Below are 25,779 nucleotides of genomic sequence, written 5' to 3'. Positions count from 1 at the left end.
CGGGTGTCCGAGTCACTCGCAAGTAACGAGTAGCGATTTTACTAATTTATACGATTGCATATTTGCTCGCACTTGCATATTTGTGTTTACAATTTGGAGTATTCAAATTCTTAGACTTCGCAATTTTCACAACCTGTATAATTAGTTGTAATCGAAATTTTGCAATCCGTCTATAGGCTTTTTAGTGAGACGATTGATTGATTTTTCGTTTAATGCCTTAATTAAACCAGAAATACGTATAATGGTTACTGTTGTTGTGATATCTAAACTCTAAATATACATAAATCAGTAAAATCACAAACCCAAAATCTAAGTTATGGTTACTTAGAAGATAAGATCTTTTTATTAAACCATTTCATATTACACTAGACCATTTCATATTACGCTAGACCATTTCATATTACGCTAAACCATTTCACATTGCGCTAGACCATTTCACATTATGCTAGCCATTTAACATTTCACTAGGCCATTTCACATGACTGTAGCCATATAACATTACGCTAGACCATTTCACACAATGCTAGCCATTTCACATTATGGTGGACCGTTTCACATTAATCTAAAGCAAACCTGTCCTAAAATGAGGAAATACAATGCCAATCAAGAAACTGAATGCAAAACGATTAAGCCTTTGTTTCGCATTTTTAGCTCGCCTGCACTTTAGTGCAAGAGAGCTATTGCTATAGTCTTGGCGTCCGCGTCCGCGTCCCCGTCCCCGTCCCCGTCCCCGTCCCCGTCCCCGTCCCGTCCCCGTCCCCCCGTCCCCGTCCCCGTCCCCGTCCCCGTCCCCGTCCCCGTCCCCGTCCCCGTCCCCGTCCCCGTCCCCGTCCCCCCCCGTCCCCGTCCCCGTCCCCGTCCCCGTCCCCGTCCCCGTCCCGTCCCCGTCCCCGTCCCCGTCCCCGTCCCCGTCCCCGTCCCCGTCCCCGTCCCCGTCCCCGTCCCCGTCCCGTCCCCGTCCCCGTCCCCGTCCCCGTCCCGTCCCCGTCCCCGTCCCCGTCCCCGTCCCCGTCCCCGTCCCCGTCCCCGTCCCCGTCCCCTAATTAACTAACCTAATTTCCCCACAATTAACATTACTTAATGTCTGTCAGTCTCCAACATCTGGTCGTCTTTGCGGAAAAATTCTTGCAGAATAATTACTGGGTAGCGCTGTACTGAAAGGAAGAAATTCGCCGCCGCCGTTTACATTCCGCCTTTAACGCTATTGACGGTGAAATTTTAAGATAAAAATAGACTAAAAAAGACTTTTAGTTTTTTCAAGGACATAAAGAAAACAAAACGAATGTGTTTGTAAACAGTAGAAGAATGTCAAAAATGAAATCGTTTTTCCGGCATTGTCATTTTCAGATTTAAACGAATGTGATGCGGGGACTCACAACTGCCATCAGAATGCTCATTGTAACAATATTGATGGTTCTTTTAATTGTTCATGCAAAATTGGTTTCAGGGGAAATGGAACAGATTGTCAAGGTTAGGCCCTGACTGAAATCTTTCTCATGCTTGTTTATCGACAGATTTTCAATTGTTAAAGAAGATACTTTTTTGTTAAATTTTCTTTCAAGATTTCGACGAATGTGATGCAGGTTCTCACAATTGCCATCGTAACGCCTACTGCAATAATACTGACGGTTCTTTCAATTGTTCATGCAAAAATGGTTTCAGGGGAAATGGAACAGGCTGTCAAGGTTAGGCTTGAGTGTAGCAAAGGTTTTCCATAGTGCCACAGCTTTAAACATCGAAGGAAACTTCAATAGCATTGTCTAGTCATCGCAATTTTATTACAAAATATAGTTGCTAAAGCTTTGTTATGAATATAACTAGGAACATATAACGAACATAGGCGATGTATATGTGAATAATAGAAAATATCGGGAATTTTATCTTTTTTGCCAAAATTATTATTTCTAGATTTCGACGAATGTGATGCGGGGACTTACAACTGCCATCAGAATGCTCACTGTAACAATACTGTTGGTTCTTTTAATTGTTCATGCAAAATTGGTTTCAGGGGAAATGGAACAGACTGTAAAGGTTAGGCTTGAAATAGCATAATACAATAGTCTAACTTTCTAGCAATGGCTCAAAACTTCTGGAGCTGTATTAATGACGTTGCTCTATTAATTACCCCCGTATTTGGTAAATTCAGTAAGTTTTCTGAAAATTTCGGATTCAAAGCTTAATTTTTTCTTGATCTTTTTTCGACACAGAACGACATATTTTCGTAAATTTCATCAGTTCTGAATGTCCACGAATGTAACGTTAGAATACGAGATTGCCATTTCGATACTTTCTGCAAAAATACTAAAAACAAGTTTTCATTGTGCTTGGGAAAATATGGCCGCAGAGGTTATTATACCATTATGCCAGATTCCGTTTGAGAAGAACTGATATTTTTTTTGTTAACAGATCGCAATAACATGGAAAATGGCGGAAACGAATGGCAGGATTTATACACCATTTTAATCGTGTTGATAGTCTTTGTAGTTGTTCTTGTGTGTATTGTTGTGTTTTTTTATCGTCGGTCACTGAGAAAAAATATATCATTCAAAGATAAACCGGCGACAAACCTTTTTCCAAAGAAATCTCAAGACAAGTCATTTTGTGAAAACCTGGATTTAGCTGAGATGAATTCAGGGAAAAATAATGCTAACGAAGTGTAAAAGAAAACGTATATAGCATTCCTTACACAGTGAAACTACGAATAGTCGGGCACACAAGAATCGATATTTCACTGTAAAGACGGCGGGAAGGTATACAGAGTGTCTAAGACTAAGTTGATTGTAAGACCGATCTTAAAGGCCATGTTACAAGGTGAAATTTTTCTTGCAACTTGCAATGCAATTCTACTTTTATGAGATGTAAATTACTAAAGAGTTTTCAAAATGAAGTGTAAGACACACGATTTATGGAGTGTAAAAAAGGCAAAATCTCTCAAAGAAGAATTGAATTGCAAATTGGAGGAAAAAAGGTTTTGTTATTTATTGTTCTTGATTCGGCATGTCAAAAACCACGTATGAGATTCACTGATTCGTCGCTATTCACTAATATGTTATAATTTGTTGTAATTCGGTTTTCATATGTCAGATTTGGCATAAAAACGAATTACGACAATTGGATTATACGACGAAATATAAAAAATGAAACTTAAATTGTGTACATGAACAAGCAATAAGATTTTTGCAATGCTATAATAGCGTAATATTTAAGGCGATGAACACTCTTTGTTCTCAGGCCAGCTCAGCATTCGTGTTGAGGTACTAAACACTTCCGGACAGCGGAGTCCGCGTTAAGCATGCACTTCCGTCTTTAAAAATACGTAGAAAGAACGTTTCGATTTTGTTACATTTTAAATTTGGTAAATTAGTAAAATACTCGGTGAATTCTTGTAAAATAGATCTTTGCAGATTATCGACATTCGGTGAGACACTAACGTTTGTTATGTAAAATCTACGTGAACGTTTGTTATGTAAAATCTACGTGAACGTTTGTTATGTAAAATCTACCTGTACGTTTGTATGTAAAATCATGGTAATGTGTCATAGTTTGCGTATGATTAATGTATATCTTTATGTATTTGTATTCTGTTAGAATAAAACAAATCAACACAGTTTGTCACATTGGGCTCGATAACTAACATCGCATGTTCGCTAAGCGTATAGCGTCGGAGCACCTATACATAGACATAGTTTTATTCGAATGATCAGCCGCCGGTTTGGAGTTTTTGTCGAAGCACAAAGAGATTCTGTTGGTTTGCACCTGACATTCGTTTAATTAAGGACTGTATATTACAATTTTACAAAAAGATGCATCGCTGATTTAATGAAATATGGACTCAGACAATAGAAATACCAGATGGCGACGAAGGGATCGCGTGCAACAAGTTCTGACGAAAAGGTGTACTCCTCAAAGAGAACTAGGGCAGGTTGCTCGTGTGCGTGGTCAAATCGAATCTTTGTTAAAAGACCCAAACAATGCCGAGACTATTAGAGTACTTTCACAACAGTACGATAATTCATGGAAAAGGTTTGTTGTGGCTTATAACTATTATACGTCTATAATTAGCCTGCGCAGTCAGGAGTGCTACCATGCCATTCAACAATTTGATCAGTTATATCTCGACAAGGTCGCCTTCGTTCAGAAAATCTCAGATACCTGCTCGATGCTGCAACCTACTTTAATGAAATAATCATGGAGAATTCGCACTTGCAAAGAGAACATGTGTCACCATACGCCGAAAGCGTGGACTCTTATAGATCAAACGTTTCCAGAGGAACAAAATGTTCTTCAAGCTCAGCAGTCCTCGAAAAAAGAGCCCAAGCTGCGAAAGCAAATTTAGCCTTACGTTTAGCGGAACAAGAACAACGGCGAAAACTCGAAGGGGAAATAAAACTTTTGGAGATCGAATGGAAACATAAAGAGCTATTAAGGCAACAAAAAATGGAAAAGGAAGAGATTGAAAAACGCAAATATTGGAGACCCTAAAACAACAATCTGAAAAGAAACTGGCCGAAGCTTGACAAGGGGCAGCCCTCTTGGAATTAGAAGTCCAACTGGAAGAACAAACATGGAGAGATTAATATGAGCTTGGTCACGCAAGAAAAGGAGAACATTCTAGCCGAACCGGAGTTCACGGGCGATATCCCCAAACCCCTCGTATACGAATATTTCTTGTTCGGAGAGGAACCATTTTCAAACTTGAGTGAGAACACAGCTCATCCCACCAAGCCACTTCACTCAACGCCAGCTATACCAGCTTCACGTCTGTCGACGTCATGTCCGAACAGTGCAAGAGAAAATCAGTTGAAAATCATTAATCGATCGGCCACGTCAGTTCTAATGAACGCAACAAATATTTGACGTGCAACCAATATTAGCGACGACGCACCTATTCCCTCCCCAAACCAAAATTATCCTTACTACACTAAACCTAGCGATTTGTACCTACACTCGATGTCTACCTTCAACTACGGTATACCCCACCTGGCGTAACCCCAGCTCAGTTGACATCTGCTTCCAAAATTGTCGAGGAGCCATTAAGTTCAGATATATATGGCAAGCAACCAGTCTTCGAGGCAGAACACAGAACACCTCTATTTTTAAGCAAGCCAAGCTGTTCTCCCTAGGAGCCACCACAGAGATATGCTAGTGTAAACGACCTACAACAGGGAGACATCTGGACTATGGTAGCATCTGCTATGCAAGGCATTTCGTCAGTCCAACAGACAATAGCCTCCAATCAAAGCCTCCCTGCTATCAAACTTGACAAGTTCTCCGGCGTTCCCGAGGAATTTTCTCTTTTCAAGCAGAAATTTTAGCGGCGTATAATGGCCAGGCAAGACTTTGCTGATGGGGAGAAGATGATGGAGCAAGATGTTATTTCAATACGGACATGTCTCGCGTACGTTTAATCGAGCTGCACATGTTTAATGATGCAAGTGAGTTCGCATACGCCGCATCTGCCTAAATATGAATTGTCGACATTGTTGGGGTGATATCGTGTAGATTTAGCAAGGGAAAGTGCCGTAATTGCCCAATAAAGAAACCCACCATCCCACGACTGGAGCTTATGGCAAGCGTCCTAACTGTAAGGCAGAGTAATCTAATCAGAGCTGAATTGGATTGGAACGTTGATCATATCATCTTTTAGACCGACTCTACCACAGTTGAAAATAGGCGATTTCACCGCTTTGTGGCCACTCGTTTAAAAGAGATTCACGAACATACGACGCCAGAACAATGGCAACATGTCCCCGGAGCTCTAAACCCGGCCGACGATGGATCAAGGGGCTTGCCAATCGAAGCATTTCATTCAACGTGCCGTTGGTGGTCTGGACCCGCTTTCCTGAGCCAGACTGCAAATCACTGGCTGGTCGCAAGGGTATCCGAGGTCCCAGAGGACGATGAAGAGGTCGTGAGACCATGTATTGGTCATAACTCGTCGGCAGTCGTAATTGGTTCCCATTTGGTTCAACTGCTGAACGACGTATCGTCGTGGTCTAAACTGCAGAGATATATTTCTTGGCTAGTGCGGTTCGTGCGTCATCTACGAACCAAGCTAAATCACAAGTGGCCTCATTTCCCAAGGAAATAAGTTTAACAGAAATGAAGGAAGCGTCGACATCTATCGTGAAAGTAGTCCAAAGCCAATACTTCCAGGATGAACTCTGAGCTTTGAAATCTGGAAAGAAGATCAAGCAGATTGATGACTCTTTTGCCCGTACTCCTGCATGGACGACGTTATTTGTGTTGGTGGCCGTCTGAGTCCCGCATCTTTAACCCCATGATAGTGCCACATCAACATCACATCACCTCGTTAATTATTACATATTATTTAACAGTCATTGTGCGAACTCGAGTCGTATATGAGCTCATAGCTATTGGCCATATTATACGACGAGAGTAAGCAGAATAACTGTTTTATTATATACACAAACTTTGTCGCCTTTCGGTGCATTTTGGTGTGCTATTATCAACTAAAGCTTGGATTTCACTTTCACTCAACTCCCCAAATCTTTCGGCCATTTTGTTTACTTTCTCTACAAGATAGATATTAGCTAATATCTGTCTAGTAGCCAACCAATGAAATTGCAGCATACCTCATATCTGGCGCTTGTGTATATAATAACACTAAATATTAGGTCACGCCTGTCGAGAGCATGTACTGTCTGTGGTCCGTCAGCGTTGCTGGATCATTAACGCCCGTGTGTTGACTGGTCAGATCTTGCGTCGTTGCGTTACATACCGGAAGAGGAACGAAGCTCCAATGAATCAGATGATGGGCGACCTCCCCAAAGCCAGGCTCACTGCTTACGAACCCCCCTTTACGTATACCGGGTTGGAGCGGTACGGAGAAAGTGTATGGTTGTATTTTCGTCTGCATGCTTCAATACAAGAGCAATCCACAGTGAAGATGTCGGATCGTTGGAAGCAGACGATTTTATCCGACTTTGCGTCGTTTCGTCTGCACCCGTGGCGCCGCCAAAGAAATATGGAGCGATAATGGCACAAATTTCGTAGGTGGGGAGAAAGAGATAGGGTCGGCTATGAAGGGATGGAATCAGAAGGCTATTATCGAAGCTCTGAGCGAGAAAGGAGTGGAATGGCACTCACAACCGTTGAAAAAATGGCACTTCCAACCTCCTACAGCTAGCCACATGTTAGGAATGTGGAAAAGATTAATCCGAAGCGTTCGTAAGACCATGAAAGCCATCCTTGGGCACCCACATGCCTTCGTCAAGCGCGAAACACTGCGTACAGTGTTCGCAGAAGCAGCCGGTATTCTTAACAGGCAACCTCTATGCCCAAGTAGCGACGATCCGAACGATTGCGAACCGATCACCCAAGTAATTTTTTACAATAACGTCAAGGTCTCGCGGTGCCCCTCGGCATATTCGAAGACGCAGAAATTCATTCTCGTAAACAGTGGCGCAGGGGACAAGTTCTGGCTAACCACTTCTGGGTCCGTTGGATCCGCGAATACTTTCCCCTCATGCAGGAAAGAAAGAAGTGGATGACGAAGAAACGACTTGGTGCTTTTAGTGGATACAACTCTACCCAGGGGACATTGGCACTTGGGACGAGTTAGGAAAGTGTTTTACGGAGCAGACGGATTTGTACGCACGGCAGAGGTAAAGACGAAGACATCGAAGTCGGTGAGACCAATTTCTAAGTTATGTCTGCTGGAAGAAGCGACTTATTAAACAAGCGGAACATAAATTTCAATAAACTTTAGGAGAGATAATTAACATATATGTACATCGTAATTTTGATAAGAACCGGCAAGAATGCTGCGGCGCATTGCATGTATAAATAAATAAACTAAATACTGTATGCCATATAATAAATCCCTTATTAACCGAATACTTTCGGTCCGTACTGGAAAAATATCACACCTCGGTCTTTTATGTACGGACCTCGCTATCGCTCGGTCCGTACTGTCACGACCTCGGTCTGATATTTTCTTGTACGGACCTCAAATTCGGCTAATAGGTGGTATTTATTATATGGCACCTGTATGGCACGCGGTCTTGTGACTAAATGGCGTGCGCTGATTGGTTCTTTGTCGGTCTGGAATCCCAAAGTATTAGACCGTTGCCGTAGTAACGGTTCAACTCTCATATTTTTGAACAAAAACAAGCTTGCACTCTTATTTTTGACACAAAAAATATCGACGAAGAATGGACGGAGAAGAGCATTATTTGGTACATGTGAATATTATATTTATTCATCTTTGATTTTTGTTTATATTACTGTATCATTCTTATTTAACGAGTAAAAAACAAAGTTTTGAAAGCCAATTCAATGCTTGCTTGGCCACTGGCTGGCGAAAGAGCTGGCTAAAATGCTGCAGCGCATAATATAAATAAATAAACTAAATACTGTGTGCCATATAATAAATCCCTTATTAACCGTGTACGTTCGGTCTGTACTGGAAAAATATCAGACCTTGGTCTGATATTTTTCTAGTACGGACCTCAAATTCGGTTAATAAGTGATATATTTTTGAAGGAGTTACAATGAACTCTACATAATTATAAAGACAAATTTCCATTTAGTCGTTATAGCTACCTTCCGGAAACACGATATGTGGATAATTAAGTTGCATATCGCGGTTAGCCGAGATTAAACCAAGCTTGAGATGACTTTGGGCAATGAAATGAGCAACTAACATGATTCTGGCAATAATGTAGTCATCCTGACAATAGCATTTGCTTGTATGGTTTCCTAAAGACTTATTTCAATACCTAAAAGTGGTCTAACGCTTGGTTGAATCACAGCTAGCTTCTTTGTATATTCATCATACAATATTAATCCCATAACAAAACAGCAAGCGAAATAATAATTATATTAATATATCGAAAAAACAGACTTCGATTAATAAACAAGCTTACAGCCGGAAAATAATATATCCCAGTTATTAGTTATTACAGTTTTTTCTTATTATAATATTAACTGTTTGTCGTTTAGCTAATTGCGCTGGGACTGAAAATGGGCGGTTGACAAAAAACATAGCCAAATCAGGCATGCAGGCAGTGCTTCGCCGTCCTCGCCTTGCCTGAACTTAGGGACCGGCTGCCATGCAGGCTACAATATTAGTGACAAAAGGATGTCGCCATAATCAATGTTTTCTCAAATGTTAATTTATTTTTACTGCTATGCCTTGTCACAACCTTCTCGTCACGCATACTTTTCTATGTCGTTTCAACGTCAACGTGATCTACTGAACACAACGTTCGCGACAAACTCCCCGTATTTTTAATCTTGAAAATCAAAATAATTACCATAAAAAACTTTATTTCCTTTTTTGTATCTCTAAAAATCCGAAATTCGAAGGACCAAAACTCCCGTTTGAATTATGAAAAATATTTCGCTGGTAACGTAGGATTGAAAATGACCTTTCATTGCTACTCCTCTAATTTCCGCCATCATTTAATTCCAGGTTTCCAGTACTTCGTATATGATTTAATTCTCAGATATGTAAACTATTATAGTCTATCTATCAAGCCAGGTTCCTACTTGTCCTAAGCATTGGTGCGAAAAGTGTTTTGTCTGTCGGAGAATAGCACAATAGTACAAACCAGTAGATTAAAAATCAGCGCGCATCTCGACTTTCAAAAATTATTTAGTTTTAGGGCCTGTTTACATGGAGGGAGTTATCCCTGTTAGGCGAGGTAAAAACTCGTCGCATCAAAGGCTGAACCTGATTAGTCTTTCATTATATGCAGTTTTCACCTTGCCTAGCCGGGAAAAATAGTGCTATTGAAGTGTAAAAAAAAACGTATATAAATTATTATTCCTTACATAATGAAACTACGAATTTTTGGACACGCAAGAATCAATCTTTCACTGCAAAGACAGCGGGAGAGTGCAGAGTGTCTAAGACTAAGTTGATTGTTGGACCGATCCTTGAGGCGATGTAACACGGTGCAATTTTTCTTGCAACTTGCAGTGCAATTCTACTTTTAAGAGATGTAAATTAGTGAAGATTCTTCAAAATGTGAGGGTAAGTGCGCTTTCCATTACGCGGCCAAAATGGTCAGACCGGTCATATTTTAAATTGAAATAGAGCATTTCGTTAAGAATATAGCGATAAAACTACATTTCTCGTGCTAGGCAGATGTAAATAACGATATACTTGAATGCAGGGTTCTTGAAACACTCTAAAATACCAGTAATCTGACTGTACCGAAATACAACAGGACCGGTCTGGCCGTTTTTTCCGTATAAACGAAAGCGCCCTAAGATATGTCATAGAGTGTAACAAAGCCAAATTTATGTCTCTCAAAAAAAGAATTGCATTGCAGGTTGCAGGAAAAATTGCACCGTGTAGCAGGGCTTTTAATTGATCAGTATATTTTAAACTGTAGTTGAATACATCTTAACTGCCCTCACTTACTTTTACTATAATTTTTCGTTTGACATTTCTTCCTCGTGCATCGGTTACAGTTTTGAAGCTCGGTCTTCAACCAATCGAAAGTGTTCTTATATCCAATTTAGCCTAGACTTAGCACTAACCCTATGTTAAATTTAACCTGCTTTTGAACAACTGGCCGCTGGTTTTCATATAACATGCAATAAGACCCGTTTCACGCCATATTCAGTTTTATATGAGCGAATACATTAATCAAAGCAATAGATATTGAGGCATTTCCGTTTAATATTGATTGTCCTTGATGTTTTCGGCATGTCAAAAACGGCGTATGAAACAGACGTGACTCGTCATAATTCGTCGAAATTCACTGATATGTTATAATTTGTTGTAATTCGGTTTTTATATGTCAGATTTCGCATAAAAACGAATTACGACGATTGGATTATACGACGAAATATAACAAACGAAACTTAAATTGTATTCACGAAGAAGCAACTGCTTTTTGCACTGCTATAATAGCGTAATATTTAAGGCGATGAACACTCTTTGTTCTCAAAAAGCTCATAGCTTTCGTAATCGTATATAATTACAATTCAACTCGATTTATTCGTCTATTCGAAAAACAACGAATATTTATGTCATATTCTTAAGTCAGAGAATTATGATTTTACAGGAAGTTAAAAGCTGTTTGCAAATAGTGTTTGCCCTTTTTTGGATCCAACCTGTAAGGCGGGGCAAATGCGTCACAGTAATATTGGAAAATGAATGATTTTCATTTTTATAATTTGTGATAGGTTTGTCTCTTCAGAGGTATTGAATGCTATAATTGAATATACCAAGCTACATCGTGGAGGAATGCGGTAAAAGTTATTTAAAAGTATCTATGCTTCAGCAAGGTGAATATTATGATTACTGTTGTATAATTATTTTATAGTGGTTTAATGAGATTACAGTCTAGTTTAATTTTACCAGCAAACCTTCCGCATTTGATCTGTAGTGTGGGGAAAATAAGACCCATTAACCATGTTTAAATTACTGTAGTCAATACGTGTTAGTCGATACGAAAGACCGTTGTTAACTCTTGAAAGCAAATTTGATTATTTCGCTGTGGTTTTTGTTTCGTCTCGACGATAAGCGACGTAAACTTCAAACGTGATAAATTTTAGACCACTTTAATAAAAGATTTAAAGTAAATCAAAGTCTCATCTAAACATGAATTCTTCCGTCAAATATCGCACTCTATTGTTCGCTGTGTGTAATTTTTCTAATTGATCAGTGATCTCATATGCCATAACAAACTATATTTTCGAAGGAGTTTCAATGAAATCTACATAATCATAAAGACAAATTTGCATTTGGTTGTTATAGCTAACTTCCGGAAACACGTTATGTGGGTAATTAAGTTGCATATCGCGGTTAGCCGAGATTAAACCAAGCTTGAGATGACTTTGCATGGTAATGAAATGAGCAAATAACATGATTCTGGCAGGTATTCTGATAGGCATGCTCTATCTGCGATCGTATAAATATATTGTGGTACAGAGTTGGCGACTTCTGAAACGTTTCCGTCGAAAGCATTTTGGCTATTTGAATAATTTGATCTCCTATATACAGTATACTAATCAGCGAGAAGATAAAATAACGAGAACGCTACTACGCTCAGCTTTTATATTTGTTTTCGCCATCCTTTTCTTGCACGTAAAGTAACTATAGTATACGTAGGTACTAGGTAGAACGGAATCATAACTATTAGGTAGAAGGGCTAAAACATGCTTCCCAAGGAGTAAATCTTTGACGCTATCTGTTGCTCGCGTTTTATAATCACTGCGTGTTTCGACTTTCGAAAATTATTTAGTTTTAGAAGAGCGGAGCGAACGCAATCGACAATAAATTCCGCTAACACCAGACGCCTACAAATTATTGCTTTTCCAAGCCGTAGTACAACGGTGGACAGCAGTTGTACAACGCTATCAACTTTCGAAAAGATGAAAACTCTCCCCCCTGATGTATGTATATTACGCTGACATTGCGCAACGTAGTCATTTTGAAAATTGTAATTGTTGCTCCTTACAACAATTTGTAATTGTTGCTCCAGTGTTCATCCATAGGTAGCCCGATAAAGATTCGAAATAGTAAAATTTGCTCCAGTCGCGCTATCATTGATTTTCCTATGACGTCACTGAACTCACAGCGAAGTGGAGTGAAGCGCAACTGAAGCAAATTTGACTAATTTAAATATTGAATGTAGTTCCTATGGTCCATCGCTTGCGAATACATTACATTCAATGATTATTTCTGTACTTCTGCTCGACAAAAAAAGTTTAAATTACAACCAACATCCCTTAGATGCAGTTGTGGCAATCGATATATTTGCATCTCTTTGTATGTGTTCTGAAAATTGTGTCATCAACAGGACAAGGTAAGAATTAAACAATACTTAGACCTGTTTACACTAGCTATACAGAATTAGCATGATCATGAGCCTATGGCATCAAAAATTGCTATGTCAAAGAAAATTTTACCCCCCAAAGTATGGAAGCCTGATCCAACCAAGCAGGCAATGACACACGTTCATCCGACCCTGATCTGAAAGGTCTGTTCACACGATCCAATTTTTTTTGCATCCAATCCACTTTTGACGTACGGAATAGAGTCGGTTGTTGATAAAGCAGTACAGCATTGGCTTCAGCGGGTTTGCTGATCATATACACTACAAGGCATCCGACTATAAAACATACATCAAGATGATGATGTTTTATTGGTCTTGAATATAGTTTATACAGCATAAAGTATGGTATGCAAAAAACAAGCCAATTTCCGCTAAAAAATAAAACTTTCCTTCAAGAATGCAGTCTGCAGAATTTTAAACATTTAAATGACTTTTATTTTGTAGTTTTAACTAATATATATTTTAAGTAACCTAAATATAATTTGATGCATACAGTTACATTTGGATTCCAAAGTTCAACCTACACCGTTGGTGAGGCAGATGATAAATTGCAGGTTTGTCTTGGTGTTAGCAATTTTGATGGGACTTCCTTTTCAGGAACGTGAGTAAATTTTCTTTATATTTATCAGCACATCCGGATAGCGGACGAAATACTTTGTAATTGAATCATCCATGCAATATTGTTAAAAATTTTAGACAATTTACTTCTCTCTTTTTCACTCTCGTACTGTAATTTCAAAGTGAACAGTCCTCTTTCTCAACATCTTTGATCTTTAGATGAAAAATATCTGTTTTGATGACAACAATTAATAAATCGATAAATCTGTACAACCAACATGTGCCGCTAATTTTGTGTCTATCGGTTTAATGTGTTTATCATAAATATTTCAAGATTAACATTCAGAAATGGCACTGCAACAAGCGGAGAAGATTACAAAGTTTTAGTAGGTGATGAGAAATCTGTTGGAATACAAAGTTTTATTCAAACAACTGATTGCGTTGATATTTTGATAATTGATGATAACAGTTATGAAGGCAGCGAAAATTTTACAGTTGTTTTGATGTTAAATAACAATCCCAACGTTCAAATTTCTGTTGGCGAAGCGACAGTGACTATCACAGATGATGACGGTAATGATTGTAGATCAGAGATGTATTTTCTATATATTATAGTTCCTGACATTTTTTTAGTGTGCAACGCAAGTGCAGATAGCACAGCATTTCTTTTTTATTCACCATTAATTCATGAAGATTAACGCCTGTATTCTAAAAGCTCCCTCACACTCAAATTTATTGAGTGGGAGATCTTCATCTTCTCATAACGTTTTAATGGCGGCATTTACAGACAAATAGGGGCTTGATTTTCAGTGATTCACCTTATATCTTTCCATCTATTCAGAAAAAACTTTCTCATTGATCAGCATTAACAAAATATTTATGTCACACTCAATGAGTGTGAGTGTGAGTGAGCTTTTTGAATACAGGCGTAAGTCTCGTACATCGCCATTCGTCGGCACTGTTTTTGTCGGTTCATATTGATGAGTAAAATGCTGTGTCTATTTAAAAAAAGTGTTTACTTAATTGATCACAAATAATGGATCGTAGAACATCGCCGATGACATCGCGATACTGTATGAGAACTAGGCCTAAGTCTTTAATTCTCATCATTTTCAAAATGGTTGCAAAGATTAAACGTTCGCAACACTTGCTTCAGTCAGCAATGTCTCAAAATTTCACAAGCTCCAAATTCTAAGGTACATTGAAAATTAGATTTAATCTTCTTGAAGAGAAAGTATAAGTGAGGTATCATTTTTATGTAGCCCTCTTACATCCAGCTAGTATGTTTTTAATTATATTCTTACCTTTGAAACTTGGATGCAATTCGTACTACATTTCGGTTCGAAAGTTCCACTTACACTGTTGGGTGAGAAAGATGGTACCGTGAGGGTTACCTTTTTATCAGCAATTATCAAGAAAACTTTTTAGCAACATGTTTAGATTTCGCATTAATTGATTTCGAAAATGAACAAATACTGCATGCTCCAAATTTTAATCCACATTAAAAATAAAATTTAAACTGTTAGATGAGAAATCTACAGCGGTAAAATTTTTCAAATTCGCTAATATAAAAACCAATTGCATTTACTAGTGAATATGATACGCGGACATGATGCAAAACTATACATGCTTAGAAATAGTGGGCACTGTGTTGTTTTCGCTTTTTGACGTCAAGAAATAGCCAATTTCAAAGAGAAAATATACCGCATTCTCAACGAGAGATTTTCAGAAAACACCAAAGTTTTAAAATAATTCCAATGAAGTCAAATGACTAAATGATAAGGGATAAGAAAATCAATGTCATTGTCTGGTAATATCACAATTGTGTTAAAAAATAATTACTATGCCTTCATTATCAACTCTCTTTTAATCGTTACTGGGAACATAATATGTGCAAAAGCAATTAGTATTTGTGGACAATTAAAAAATATTTCGACTTTATCCTTTTTTAAAATTATTATTTCCAGATTTCGACGAATGTGATGCAGGGTCTCATAATTGCCATCACAATGCCTACTGTAATAATACTGATGGCTCTTTCAATTGTACATGCAAAAATGGCTACTCAGGAAATGGGACAAGCTGTCAAGGTTAGACTTCAGTATAGTAAAATTCAAAAGTTAAAATTTCCCATAATTCTACAGATTTAAATTTCGCAGGAAACTCAATGGCATTGTCTAGTCATCGCACACTTTTAGAAATAAGATCCCTATATATATTACTAGGCACACAAAGTGAAGAGAAACTATTTATTTGTGAACAATAGAAATATATCTCGATTTTTTTCTCCCGAATTATTATTTCCAGATTTCAACGAATGTGATGCAGGGAATCACAGATGCCATCAGAATGCTCACTGTAACAATACTGATGGTTCTTTTAATTGTTCATGCAAAATTGGTTTCATTGGGAGTGGGACAGACTGTGAAGGTTAGGCCAGGGTATAGCAGAGGTTTCCCATAGTTTCTAAGCTTTAAACATCGCAAGAAACCTTGACAGCATTGATTATAGTCATTGCATTTTTTTACAAATTAAATTATGGTTTCTAAAGCTTTGTTTCGAATATAACTTGGAACATATAACGAACAAAGGCGTTGTATAAGTGAACAATAGAAAATACACTATATGGAATTTTATCTTTTTTGCTAAATAATTATTTCTAGATTTCGACGAGTGTGATGCAGGGAGTCACAGTTGCCATCAGAATGCTCTGTGTAACAATACTGATGGTTCTTTTAATTGTTCATGCAAAATTGGTTTCATCGGGAATGGAACAGACTGTAAAGGTTAGGCTTGAGTATAGCAGAGGTTTTCCATCGTTCCACAGCTTTAAACATCGAAGGAAACTTCAATAGCATTGTCTAGTCATCGCAATTTTATTACAAAATATGGTTGCTAAAGCTTTGTTGTGAATATAACTTGGAACATATAACGAACAAAGGCCATGTATAAGTGAACAATAGAAAATATATGGAATTTTATCTTTTTTGCTAAATAATTATTGCTAGATTTCGACGAGTGTGATGCAGGGAGTCACAGTTGCCATCAGAATGCTCTGTGTAACAATACTGATGGTTCTTTTAATTGTTCATGCAAAATTGGTTTCATCGGGAATGGAACAGACTGTAAAGGTTAGGCTTGAGTATAGCAGAGGTTTTCCATCGTTCCACAGCTTTAAACATCGAAGGAAACTTCAATAGCATTGTCTAGTCATCGCAATTTTATTACAAAATATGGTTGCTAAAGCTTTGTTGTGAATATAACTTGGAACATATAACGAACAAAGGCCATGTATAAGTGAACAATTGAAAATATATGGAATTTTATCTTTTTTGCTAAATAATTATTTCTAGATTTCAACGAATGTGATGCAGGGAGTCACAGTTGCCATCAGAATGCTCTGTGTAACAATACTGATGGTTCTTTTAATTGTTCATGCAAAATTGGTTTCATCGGGAATGGAACAGACTGTAAAGGTTAGGCTTGAGTATAGCAGAGGTTTTCCATCGTTCCACAGCTTTAAACATCGAAGGAAACTTCAATAGCATTGTCTAGTCATCGCAATTTTATTACAAAATATGGTTGTTAAAGCTTTGTTGTGAATATAACTTGGAACATATAACGAACAAAGACCATGTATAAGTGAACAATAGAAAATATATGGAATTTTATCTTTTTTGCTAAATAATTATTTCTAGATTTCAACGAATGTGATGCAGGGAGTCACAGTTGCCATCAGAATGCTCTCTGTAACAATACTGATGGTTCTTTTAATTGTTCATGCAAAATTGGTTTCATCGGGAATGGAACAGACTGTAAAGGTTAGGCTTGAGTATAGCAGAGGTTTTCCATCGTTCCACAGCTTTAAACATCGAAGAAAACTTCAATAGCATTGTTTAGTCATCGCAATTTTATTACAAATTAAATATGATTGGTTTCTAAAGCTTTGTTATGAATATAACTATATAGGAACATATAATGAACGAAAGCGATGTATATGTGAACAATAGAAAGCATCGGGAATTTTATCTTTTTTGCTAAATTATTATTTCTAGATTTCGACGAATGTGATGCAGGGAGTCACAGTTGCCATCAGAATGCTCTCTGTAACAATACTGATGGTTCTTTTAATTGTTCATGCAAAATTGGTTTCATCGGGAATGGAACAGACTGTAAAGGTTAGGCTTGAGTATAGCAGAGGTTTTCCATCGTTCCACAGCTTTAAACATCGAAGGAAACTTCAACAGCATTGTCTAGTCATCGCAATTTTATTAAAAATTAAATATGATTGGTTTCTAAAGCTTTGTTATGAATATGACTAGGAATATACAATCAACGAAGGCGATGTATATGTGAACAATAGAAAACATCAGGAATTTTATCTTTTTTGCTAAATTATTATTTCAAGATTTCGACGATTGTAATGCAGGGAATCACAGTTGCCATCAGAATGCTCATTGTAACAATACTGATGGTTCTTTTAATTGTTCATGCAAAATTGGTTTCATGGGAAATGGAACAGACTGTCAAGGTGAAGCTTGAGTATGGCAGATATCTATCGATGTCTAACTTGCATTCTAGTTTCACAGCTTTAAACTTCGCAGAAAACATGTATGGCATTGTCTAATAATCTAGGCTTTGTTAGAAATATAATCACCATGATTGCCATGCATTCGTTATCAAAAGACTTTTAGTTTTTACAGGGACATAAAGAAAACAAAACGAATGTGTTTGTAAACAGTAAAAAAATATCAAGAATGATATCGTTTTCCCGACATTATCATTTTCAGATTCAAACGAAAGTGTTGCGGGGACTCACAACTGCCATCAGAATGCGCATTGTAACAATATTGATGGTTCTTTTAATTGTTCATGCAAAATTGGTTACTTGGGAAATGGAACAAACTGTCAAGGTGAAGGTTGAGTATGACAGATATCTATCGATGTCTAACTTGCATTGTAGTTTCACAGCTTTAAACTTGGCAGGAAACATATATGGCATTGTCTAATCATTTCAATTTTATTAGAAATATAATCCCATTATCGCCATGCATTCGTTATCAAAAGACTTTTAGTTTTTACAAGGACATAAAGAAAACAAAACGAATGTGTTTGTGAACAGTAGAAAAATATCAAGAGTGATATCGTTTTTCCCACATTATCATTTTCAGATTTAAATGAATGTGTTGCGGGGACTCACAACTGCCATCAGAATGCTCATTGTAACAATATTGATGGTTCTTTTAATTGTTCATGCAAAATTGGATGCAGGGGAAATGGAACAGATTGTCAAGGTCAGGCCCTGACTGAAATCTTTCCCATGCTTGTTTATCGACAGATTTTTAATTGTTAAAGAAGATACTTTTTTGTTAAAGTTCCTTTAAAGATTTCGACGAATGTGATGCAGTGCATGATTGAAAAAACTGAGATTTTTTCGATGACACTTGCAAAATATCAGAATTATTGAGAATATATTATTATGAACACTATAATTATATAAAAATCCTAATCCTTAATTAAATTATTTTTTCAGATATTGACGTATGCATTAAAAAATCTCATAATTGCCATCATAACGCCCACTGTAATAATACTGATAGTTCTTTCAATTGTTCATGCAAAAATGGTTTCGGGGGAAATGGAACAGGCTGTCAAGGTTAGGCTTGAATATAGTATAATACAATAGTATAACTTGCTAGCAATGGCTCAAAAGTTCAGGAGCTGTATATTAATGACGTTTTAGGTTTTAGCTATGAAACGTTTACAAGAAATATGATTACCGGGTCTTGTTTATAACCATGCACGTTTGTAACGAAAATTGGAATAGCGATTCAAAAAATAGAATGATTCAAAAAACATTTTTTTATTGTGAGAAATTATGTACAGACATAACAGAATGTATTTGGTTCTTTCTCGATTCGTTCTCAAGCGTCTTTGGGTAAATGCAGTGTCTTTGGGGGAATTTCGTTTTGACCAATTAGCAAGTTTGTTAACATTTTCAGTAACTTAATCAGAATGTATAAATTTTGAGTACTTCCAGGTAAAAAGATGAGTTATTTACCACTTTACACGACGTTTTAAAAATTAAAACATTCTGATTGACTTTGTCTAAAAAATGCAAACAAATATTATGCCGATTAGTTTTAAACGAAATCCCCCCTTTTTGGTAAATTCAGTATGTTTTCCCATTTGTGTTACAAATGAAAACGATTTCCCCCTACCCACAAGAGAACATTTCGTCGGTTCTTTATATTAAACAGCATAAACTTTATTCTGACCAGTATTTTTTTAAGAAAAGTGTCTATTTGAGTGAAAATTTCGGATTCAAAGCTTAATTTTTTCCTGATCTTTTTTGGACGAAGGACGACATATTTTCTTAAATTTCATCAGTTCTGAATGTCCACGAATGTAACGCTAGAATACGAGATTGCCATTTCGATACTTTCTGCAATAATACTGAAAACAAATTTTCATTGTTCTTGGGAAATGATGGCTGCAGAGGTTATTATGCCATTATGCTAGATTCCGTTTGAGAAGAACTGATATTTTTCTGTTAACAGATCGCGATAAAATGGAAAATGGCGGAAACGAATGGCAGGATTTATACACCATTTTAATCGTGTTGATAGTCTTTGGAGTTTTTCTTGTGGTTATTATAGTGATTTTTTATCGTTGCTCAAGAAAAAAGATATCAGTCAAGGATAAACCGGCGACAAACCCAAATAAATCTCAAGACAAGTCAGTTTGTGAAAACCTGGATTTAGCTGAAGTGATATAAGGGAAAAAATAATGCTAACGAAGTGTAAAAGAAAACGTATATAGTATTCCTTACACAGTGAAACGACGAATTGTCGGACACACAAGAAACGATTTTTCACTGTAAAGACAGCGGGAAGGTATACAGAGTGTCTAAGATTAAGTTGATTGTAGTACCTATCTTAAAGGCCATGTTATAAGGTGAAATTTTTCTTGCAACTTGCAATGCAATTCTACTTTTATGATATGTAAATTACTAAAGAGTTTTCAAAATGAAGTGTAACATGCACGATGCATGGAGTGTAATAAAGGCAAAAGTCTCTCAAAGAAGAATTTATTGCAAATTGGAGGAAAAATTGCACCATGTTACATATGCGTTGAAAGGCTTGACTTTATCAGTGTATTTTAAATTTCTAAAAACTGCCCTCACTTATTTTACTATAGTTTTTTGAGTGACAATTCTTCCTCGTACTTGGCTTACAGTTTTGAAGCTGGGTCCTCCACCAATCGAAACCGCATGATACTAAAGCCTCTTCATGATTACAATCACTTAAAACAAGGCTTATACTTCAATCTAAAGAAACTCTGCAAAGTTACGCTCCTCCATAACTACATAATACTTAGTAATAATTACTTCTGTTTAGTAATAATGTAAGCATATGTGTCCGTTCGAGTTTGTTTGTAAAATTTCTGTATTATGTCTGTAGTAGTTCAGTAGTTGTATTTTAGTGTATTTATATTTAGATAAGGAGACAATTACAAATTGGGACTTATGTCCTGTTATTGTCTACTGTCACTGCTGTAACTTTTAGTGACAAACCAATAAAAAAAAGAAAGTGTTCTTATATCCAATTTAGCCTAGGTTTAGCACTAAAGGCCATGTTACACGGTGCAATTATTCTTGCAACTTGCAATTTAACTCTACTTTTAAGAGATGTAAATTAGTGAAGAGTTCTCGAAATGTAAGTGTAAGAAACGCCATAGAGTGTAATAAAGACAAAAGTTGTGCAGTGCCAAATTTACATCTCTAAATAAGGAATTAAATTGAAAGTTGCAAGAAAAATCGCACTGTGTAACAGGGCCTTAACCCTGGGTTAAATTCAACCTGCTCTTGAACAACCGGCCCCTGGTTTTCATATAACATGCAATAAGACCCGTTTCACACCATATTCAGTTTTATATGCGCGAATACATTAAAACAATAGATAATGAGGCATTTCCGTTTATTATTGATCGTCTTTGATGTATTCGGCATGTCAAAAAACGGCTTATGAAACAGACGTGACTCGTCATAATTCGTCGCAATTCACTGATATGTCATAATTTGTTGTAATTCGGTTTTCATATGTCAAATTTCGCATAAAAATGAATTACGACAATTGGATTATACGACGAAATATAACAAACGAAACTTAAATTGTGTACATGAACAAGCAATAAGATTTTCCACTGCTATAATAGCGTATTATTTAAGGCGATGAACACTATTTGTTCTCAAGCCAGCTCAGCATTCGTAATCGTAATTATAGCTAATATTTGTAATAATTCTGATTTATCCAACTATTCGAAAAACAACGAATAATTATATCACATTTTTAAATTCCAGAAGTATGATAAATTTGCTGTTTGCAAATAATGTTTGGCCTTTTTGAATCCAACTTGTAAGGCGGAGCAAACGCGTAACAATAATATTGGAAAATGAATAATTTTCTATAGATGTTTTTAGAGAATTGACAACCTCCTGTGGCCTATCTGCATAAAAAAGCTTTTAAGTATTCAAAATATCATCTTGTGATAGGTTTGTCTCTTCAGATGTATTAAATTATAATTGAATATACCAAGCTATAAATCGTGTGATTTAAAAGTATCTATGCTTCAGCAAGGTGAATATTATGATTATCAAGGTAGGTTCTTAATATATATCTGTTGTATATTTTGTGGTGGTATAATGAGAATACAATCTAGTTTAATTATAGCTACCAGCAAACCGCTATCAACCTTCCGAATTTCATCTGTATTATGGGGAAAATAAGACTCCATTAACCATGTTTAAATTACTGTAGTCACAATACGTGGTAGTCGATACGAAAGACCGTTGTTAACTCTTGAAAGCAAGTCTGATGATTTCGATGTGATATTTATTTCGTCTCGACAATAAGCGACGTAAACAAAGTTATAAATTTTCGACCAGTTTATGTCTCTTCTAAACATGAATTCTTCCGTCAAATATTGTACTCTATTGCTCAAATATTGTACTCTATTGCTGTCTTGAATTTTCCTAATTGATCAGTAATCTCACTGTGAACGAGTTACAATAATCTCTACATAATCATGAAGACAAATTTCGATTTGGTCCTGATCAGCCCTATGTAAAAAAATATTTAAGGAACTCAAGGACTCTTTAATAGCGAAGAAAATACATTTGTCTCGTTCAGCTCTATAAGGTCATGTTTGGGCTTTGTGACATTGACAAATTTAAATATCTGGATATTGTGGGTGAATCTCGTATTAGATCTAACCATAATTTTAAGTCAAGAGCTAAACAGGCACGTACTAATTACTTTAAATTCTCTTTTTTAACCGCTATATCTTGGACTGCAACTCTTTACCAGCGGAATTAAGTTGTGGAAGCTACTTCGCTGTCTACTGTAGTTTTAAGCATAAACTACTGTTGTTTCTTCTGCAAAATCGGTATTTACTTCAGTTTAGTTTCCAGAAAAGCAGTTTATAAATAGGAATTTCGTTTCCTCCTACTGCTCTCCCCCCCCCCCCATTTCTATCTCTTTGTTTATAGATAGTGGGAAAGATTTATTAAGTCATTAAATAATAGCTTCATTCCGGAAACACGATATGTGGTTAATTAAGTTGCATATCCCGCTTAGCCGAGATTAAACCAAGCTTGAGATGACTTTGGGTAATGAAATGAGCAAATAACATGATTCTGGCAGTAATATAGTCATCCTGACAATAGCATGTGCTTGTATGGTTTCCTAAAGACTTATTTCAATACCTAAAAGTCGTCTCACTCTTCGTTAAATGACAGCTAGCTCCTTAGATCAATTGAATTATTTTCCGACAGACAAAGCATTTTTCGCACCAGTGACATGAGAAAAAGGAGACCCTGGTGCTTAGGACAAGTAGAACCTGGCTTAATAGAGACTATAATAGTTTTCATTTCTGAAAATGAAATAATATATGAAGTAGCTTGAAACTTGGAGCTAATTAAAAGATGGCGGAAATTAGAGGAGTAGTTATGAAAGGTAATTTTCAATCCTACGTTCGCAGCGAAATATTTTTTTCATAATTGAAACAGGAGTTATGGTCCTTCGAACCTCGGATATTCAGAAGAATATAAAAAGGAAATAAAGTTTTTTATTACAATTTTTTTCCTGTATCTAACTTATGTGGCACTATATATTTTTTCACTACATTTTCAATGAATATGAATTTTCCCCTTAGCTTTTGAGTAAATTTTGCTTTTATACCTATTACCTATAAATATTGTACTTGCGTAAAATTTTGCTTTTACCTTACACGGTGTTTAGACAATTGTTATTACTTTATTTTTTGGCCAGTATTCCTAGCATGGGGAATTCAAAATTTAATCTCATTCTACTTTTAGAAATTATTCAAAGTTCTCGAAATGTAAGTGTAAGAAACGCCATGGAGTCTACTAAAGACAAAAGTTGTGTAGTTGCCAAGTTTACATCTCTAAATAAGGATTTGAATTGAAAGTTGCAAGAAAAATCGCGGCACTGTGTAGGAGGGTTAAATTTAACCTGCTTTTGAACAACCGGCCCTGGTTTTCATATAACATGCAATAATTAAGGCCCGTTTCACACCATATTCAGTTTTATATGAGCGAAACATTAATCAAAGAAATAGATAATGAGGCATTTCCGTTTATTATTGATTGTCCTTGATGTATTCGGCATGTCAAAAACAGCGTATGAAACAGACGTGACTCGTCATAATTCGTCGCAATTCACTGATATGTTATAATTTGTTGTAATTCGGTTTTCATATGTCAGATTTCGCATATAAACGAATTACGACAGTTGGATTATACGACGAAATGTAACAAATGAAACTTAAATCGTGTACATGAACAAGCAATAAGATTTTTGCACTGCTATAACAGCGTAATATTTAGGGCGATGAACACTCTTTGTTCTCAAGCCACTTCAGCATTCCTAATCGTAATTATAGCTAATATTTGTAATAATTATCATTTCAACTCGATTTATTCAGCTATTCGTAAAACAACAAATATTTATATCATATTCTTAAATCACAGAAGTATGATGAATTTCATAGGCATTTAAAACCTTTTTGCAAATAGTGTTTGTCTTTTTTTCCATTTTGGATCCAACCTGTAAGGCGGAGCAAACGCGTCACAATAACATTCGAAAATGAATAATTTTCTATAGATGTTTTTAGAGAATTGACAACCTCCTGTGGCCTATCTACATAAAATAGCTTTAAAGTATTCAAAATATTATCTTGTCATAACTTTGTCTCTTCAGATGTATTGAATGCTATAATTGAATATACCAAGCTATATCGTGGAGGAATGGTCAATGCGGTAAAAGTTATTTAAAAGTATCTATTCTTCAGCAAGGTAAATATTATGATTACTGTTGTATATTTTATGGTGGTATAATGAGAATACAGTCTAGTTTAATTATACCAGCAAATCTTCCGCATTTGATCTGTATTGTGGGGAAAATAAGACCCATTAACCATGTTTAAATTACTGTAGTCAATACGTGTTAGTCGATACGAAAGACCGTTGTTAACTCTTGAAAGCAAGTCTGATGATTTCGCTGTGTTGTTTGTTTCGTCTCGACGATAAGCGTCGACGTAAACAAACGTGATAAATTTTCGAACACTTTAATTTAAAATAAAAGATTCAAAGCAAATCAAAGTCTCCTCTAAACATGAATTCTTTCGTCAAATATTGTACCCTATTGCTCAAATATTGTACTCTATTGCTGTCTGTTATTTTCATAATTGATCAGTGATATCTCATATGCCATAACAAACTATATTTTCGAAGGAGTTACAATGAACTCTACATAATTATAAACTATAAAGACAAATCTCCATTTGGTCGTTATGGCTACCTTCCGGAAACACGATATGTGGGTAATCAAGTTGAATATCGCGGTTAGCCGAGATTAATACTCGAGGTAGCTACCATTTTCCGGACGTTCTGTTTACACAAGGTTATCTTAGCAAGTATTTACCCTATGAATACTCAGAAGGTTTCATTTGAAAGCTTAAAGTATGATCTTTCATCTGATGTATTTGTTTTTGCAATTCATAACTATCCCCGTCCGGATTGAACATAATCCCAAATTACATGCGACCGCATCGTTAAAAATTGCGAAGAACAGCCACGCGTTTGGCTGAAAATCAACTAAAATACGTCGTCTGAATGATTTCTACCGGTAAAATCAATTTCCGGGGCATGTTGTTTCCTAGGATACACATAATATCAAAACATACAGCCCGAAAGACGCCCGAAAGACGCCCGAAGGAGATTTCCGCCCGACCGAGTGTTTGTGCAAATTCCCACATTTAAGGAAAAATATGTACTTCTGGCGTATGATATTTAGTACAAATATAGAGCAGGATTTTA

The 25,779-nt window shown here is 36.5% G+C and overlaps 1 protein-coding gene across 7 annotated transcripts in view; it reads left to right on the top strand.

The window, feature by feature from the left end:
- LOC114519690 (fibrillin-1-like) overlaps window positions 1-21,066 on the top strand; it is a 43,014-nt gene extending 21,948 nt beyond the window's left edge. For 4 of the 7 annotated variants that reach the window (XM_028539860.1, XM_028539861.1, XM_028539862.1 and 1 more), the window contains 13 exons: window positions 1,348-1,470; window positions 1,563-1,685; window positions 1,909-2,031; window positions 16,043-16,165; window positions 16,388-16,510; window positions 16,733-16,855; window positions 17,078-17,200; window positions 17,435-17,557; window positions 17,788-17,910; window positions 18,170-18,292; window positions 18,551-18,673; window positions 18,913-19,035; window positions 19,940-21,066. In XM_028539860.1, the coding sequence (XP_028395661.1) occupies window positions 1,348-1,470; window positions 1,563-1,685; window positions 1,909-2,031; window positions 16,043-16,165; window positions 16,388-16,510; window positions 16,733-16,855; window positions 17,078-17,200; window positions 17,435-17,557; window positions 17,788-17,910; window positions 18,170-18,292; window positions 18,551-18,673; window positions 18,913-19,035; window positions 19,940-20,157 (1,694 nt within the window). In that variant the 3' untranslated portion in view covers window positions 20,158-21,066. The remainder of the gene's footprint in view (window positions 1-1,347; window positions 1,471-1,562; window positions 1,686-1,908; window positions 2,032-16,042; window positions 16,166-16,387; window positions 16,511-16,732; window positions 16,856-17,077; window positions 17,201-17,434; window positions 17,558-17,787; window positions 17,911-18,169; window positions 18,293-18,550; window positions 18,674-18,912; window positions 19,036-19,939) is intronic. The other 3 variants (XR_003686609.1, XM_028539864.1, XM_028539865.1) reach the window with 3 other exon arrangements.
- The last annotated feature ends 4,713 nt before the right edge of the window (window positions 21,067-25,779 follow it).

This window comes from Dendronephthya gigantea, unplaced genomic scaffold, assembly GCF_004324835.1.
Source record: "Dendronephthya gigantea isolate DGI-Jeju-01 unplaced genomic scaffold, DenGig_1.0 000014F, whole genome shotgun sequence".
NCBI classification, from domain to species: domain Eukaryota; kingdom Metazoa; phylum Cnidaria; class Anthozoa; order Malacalcyonacea; family Nephtheidae; genus Dendronephthya; species Dendronephthya gigantea.
This window is presented reverse-complemented; position numbering and strand designations above follow the sequence as displayed.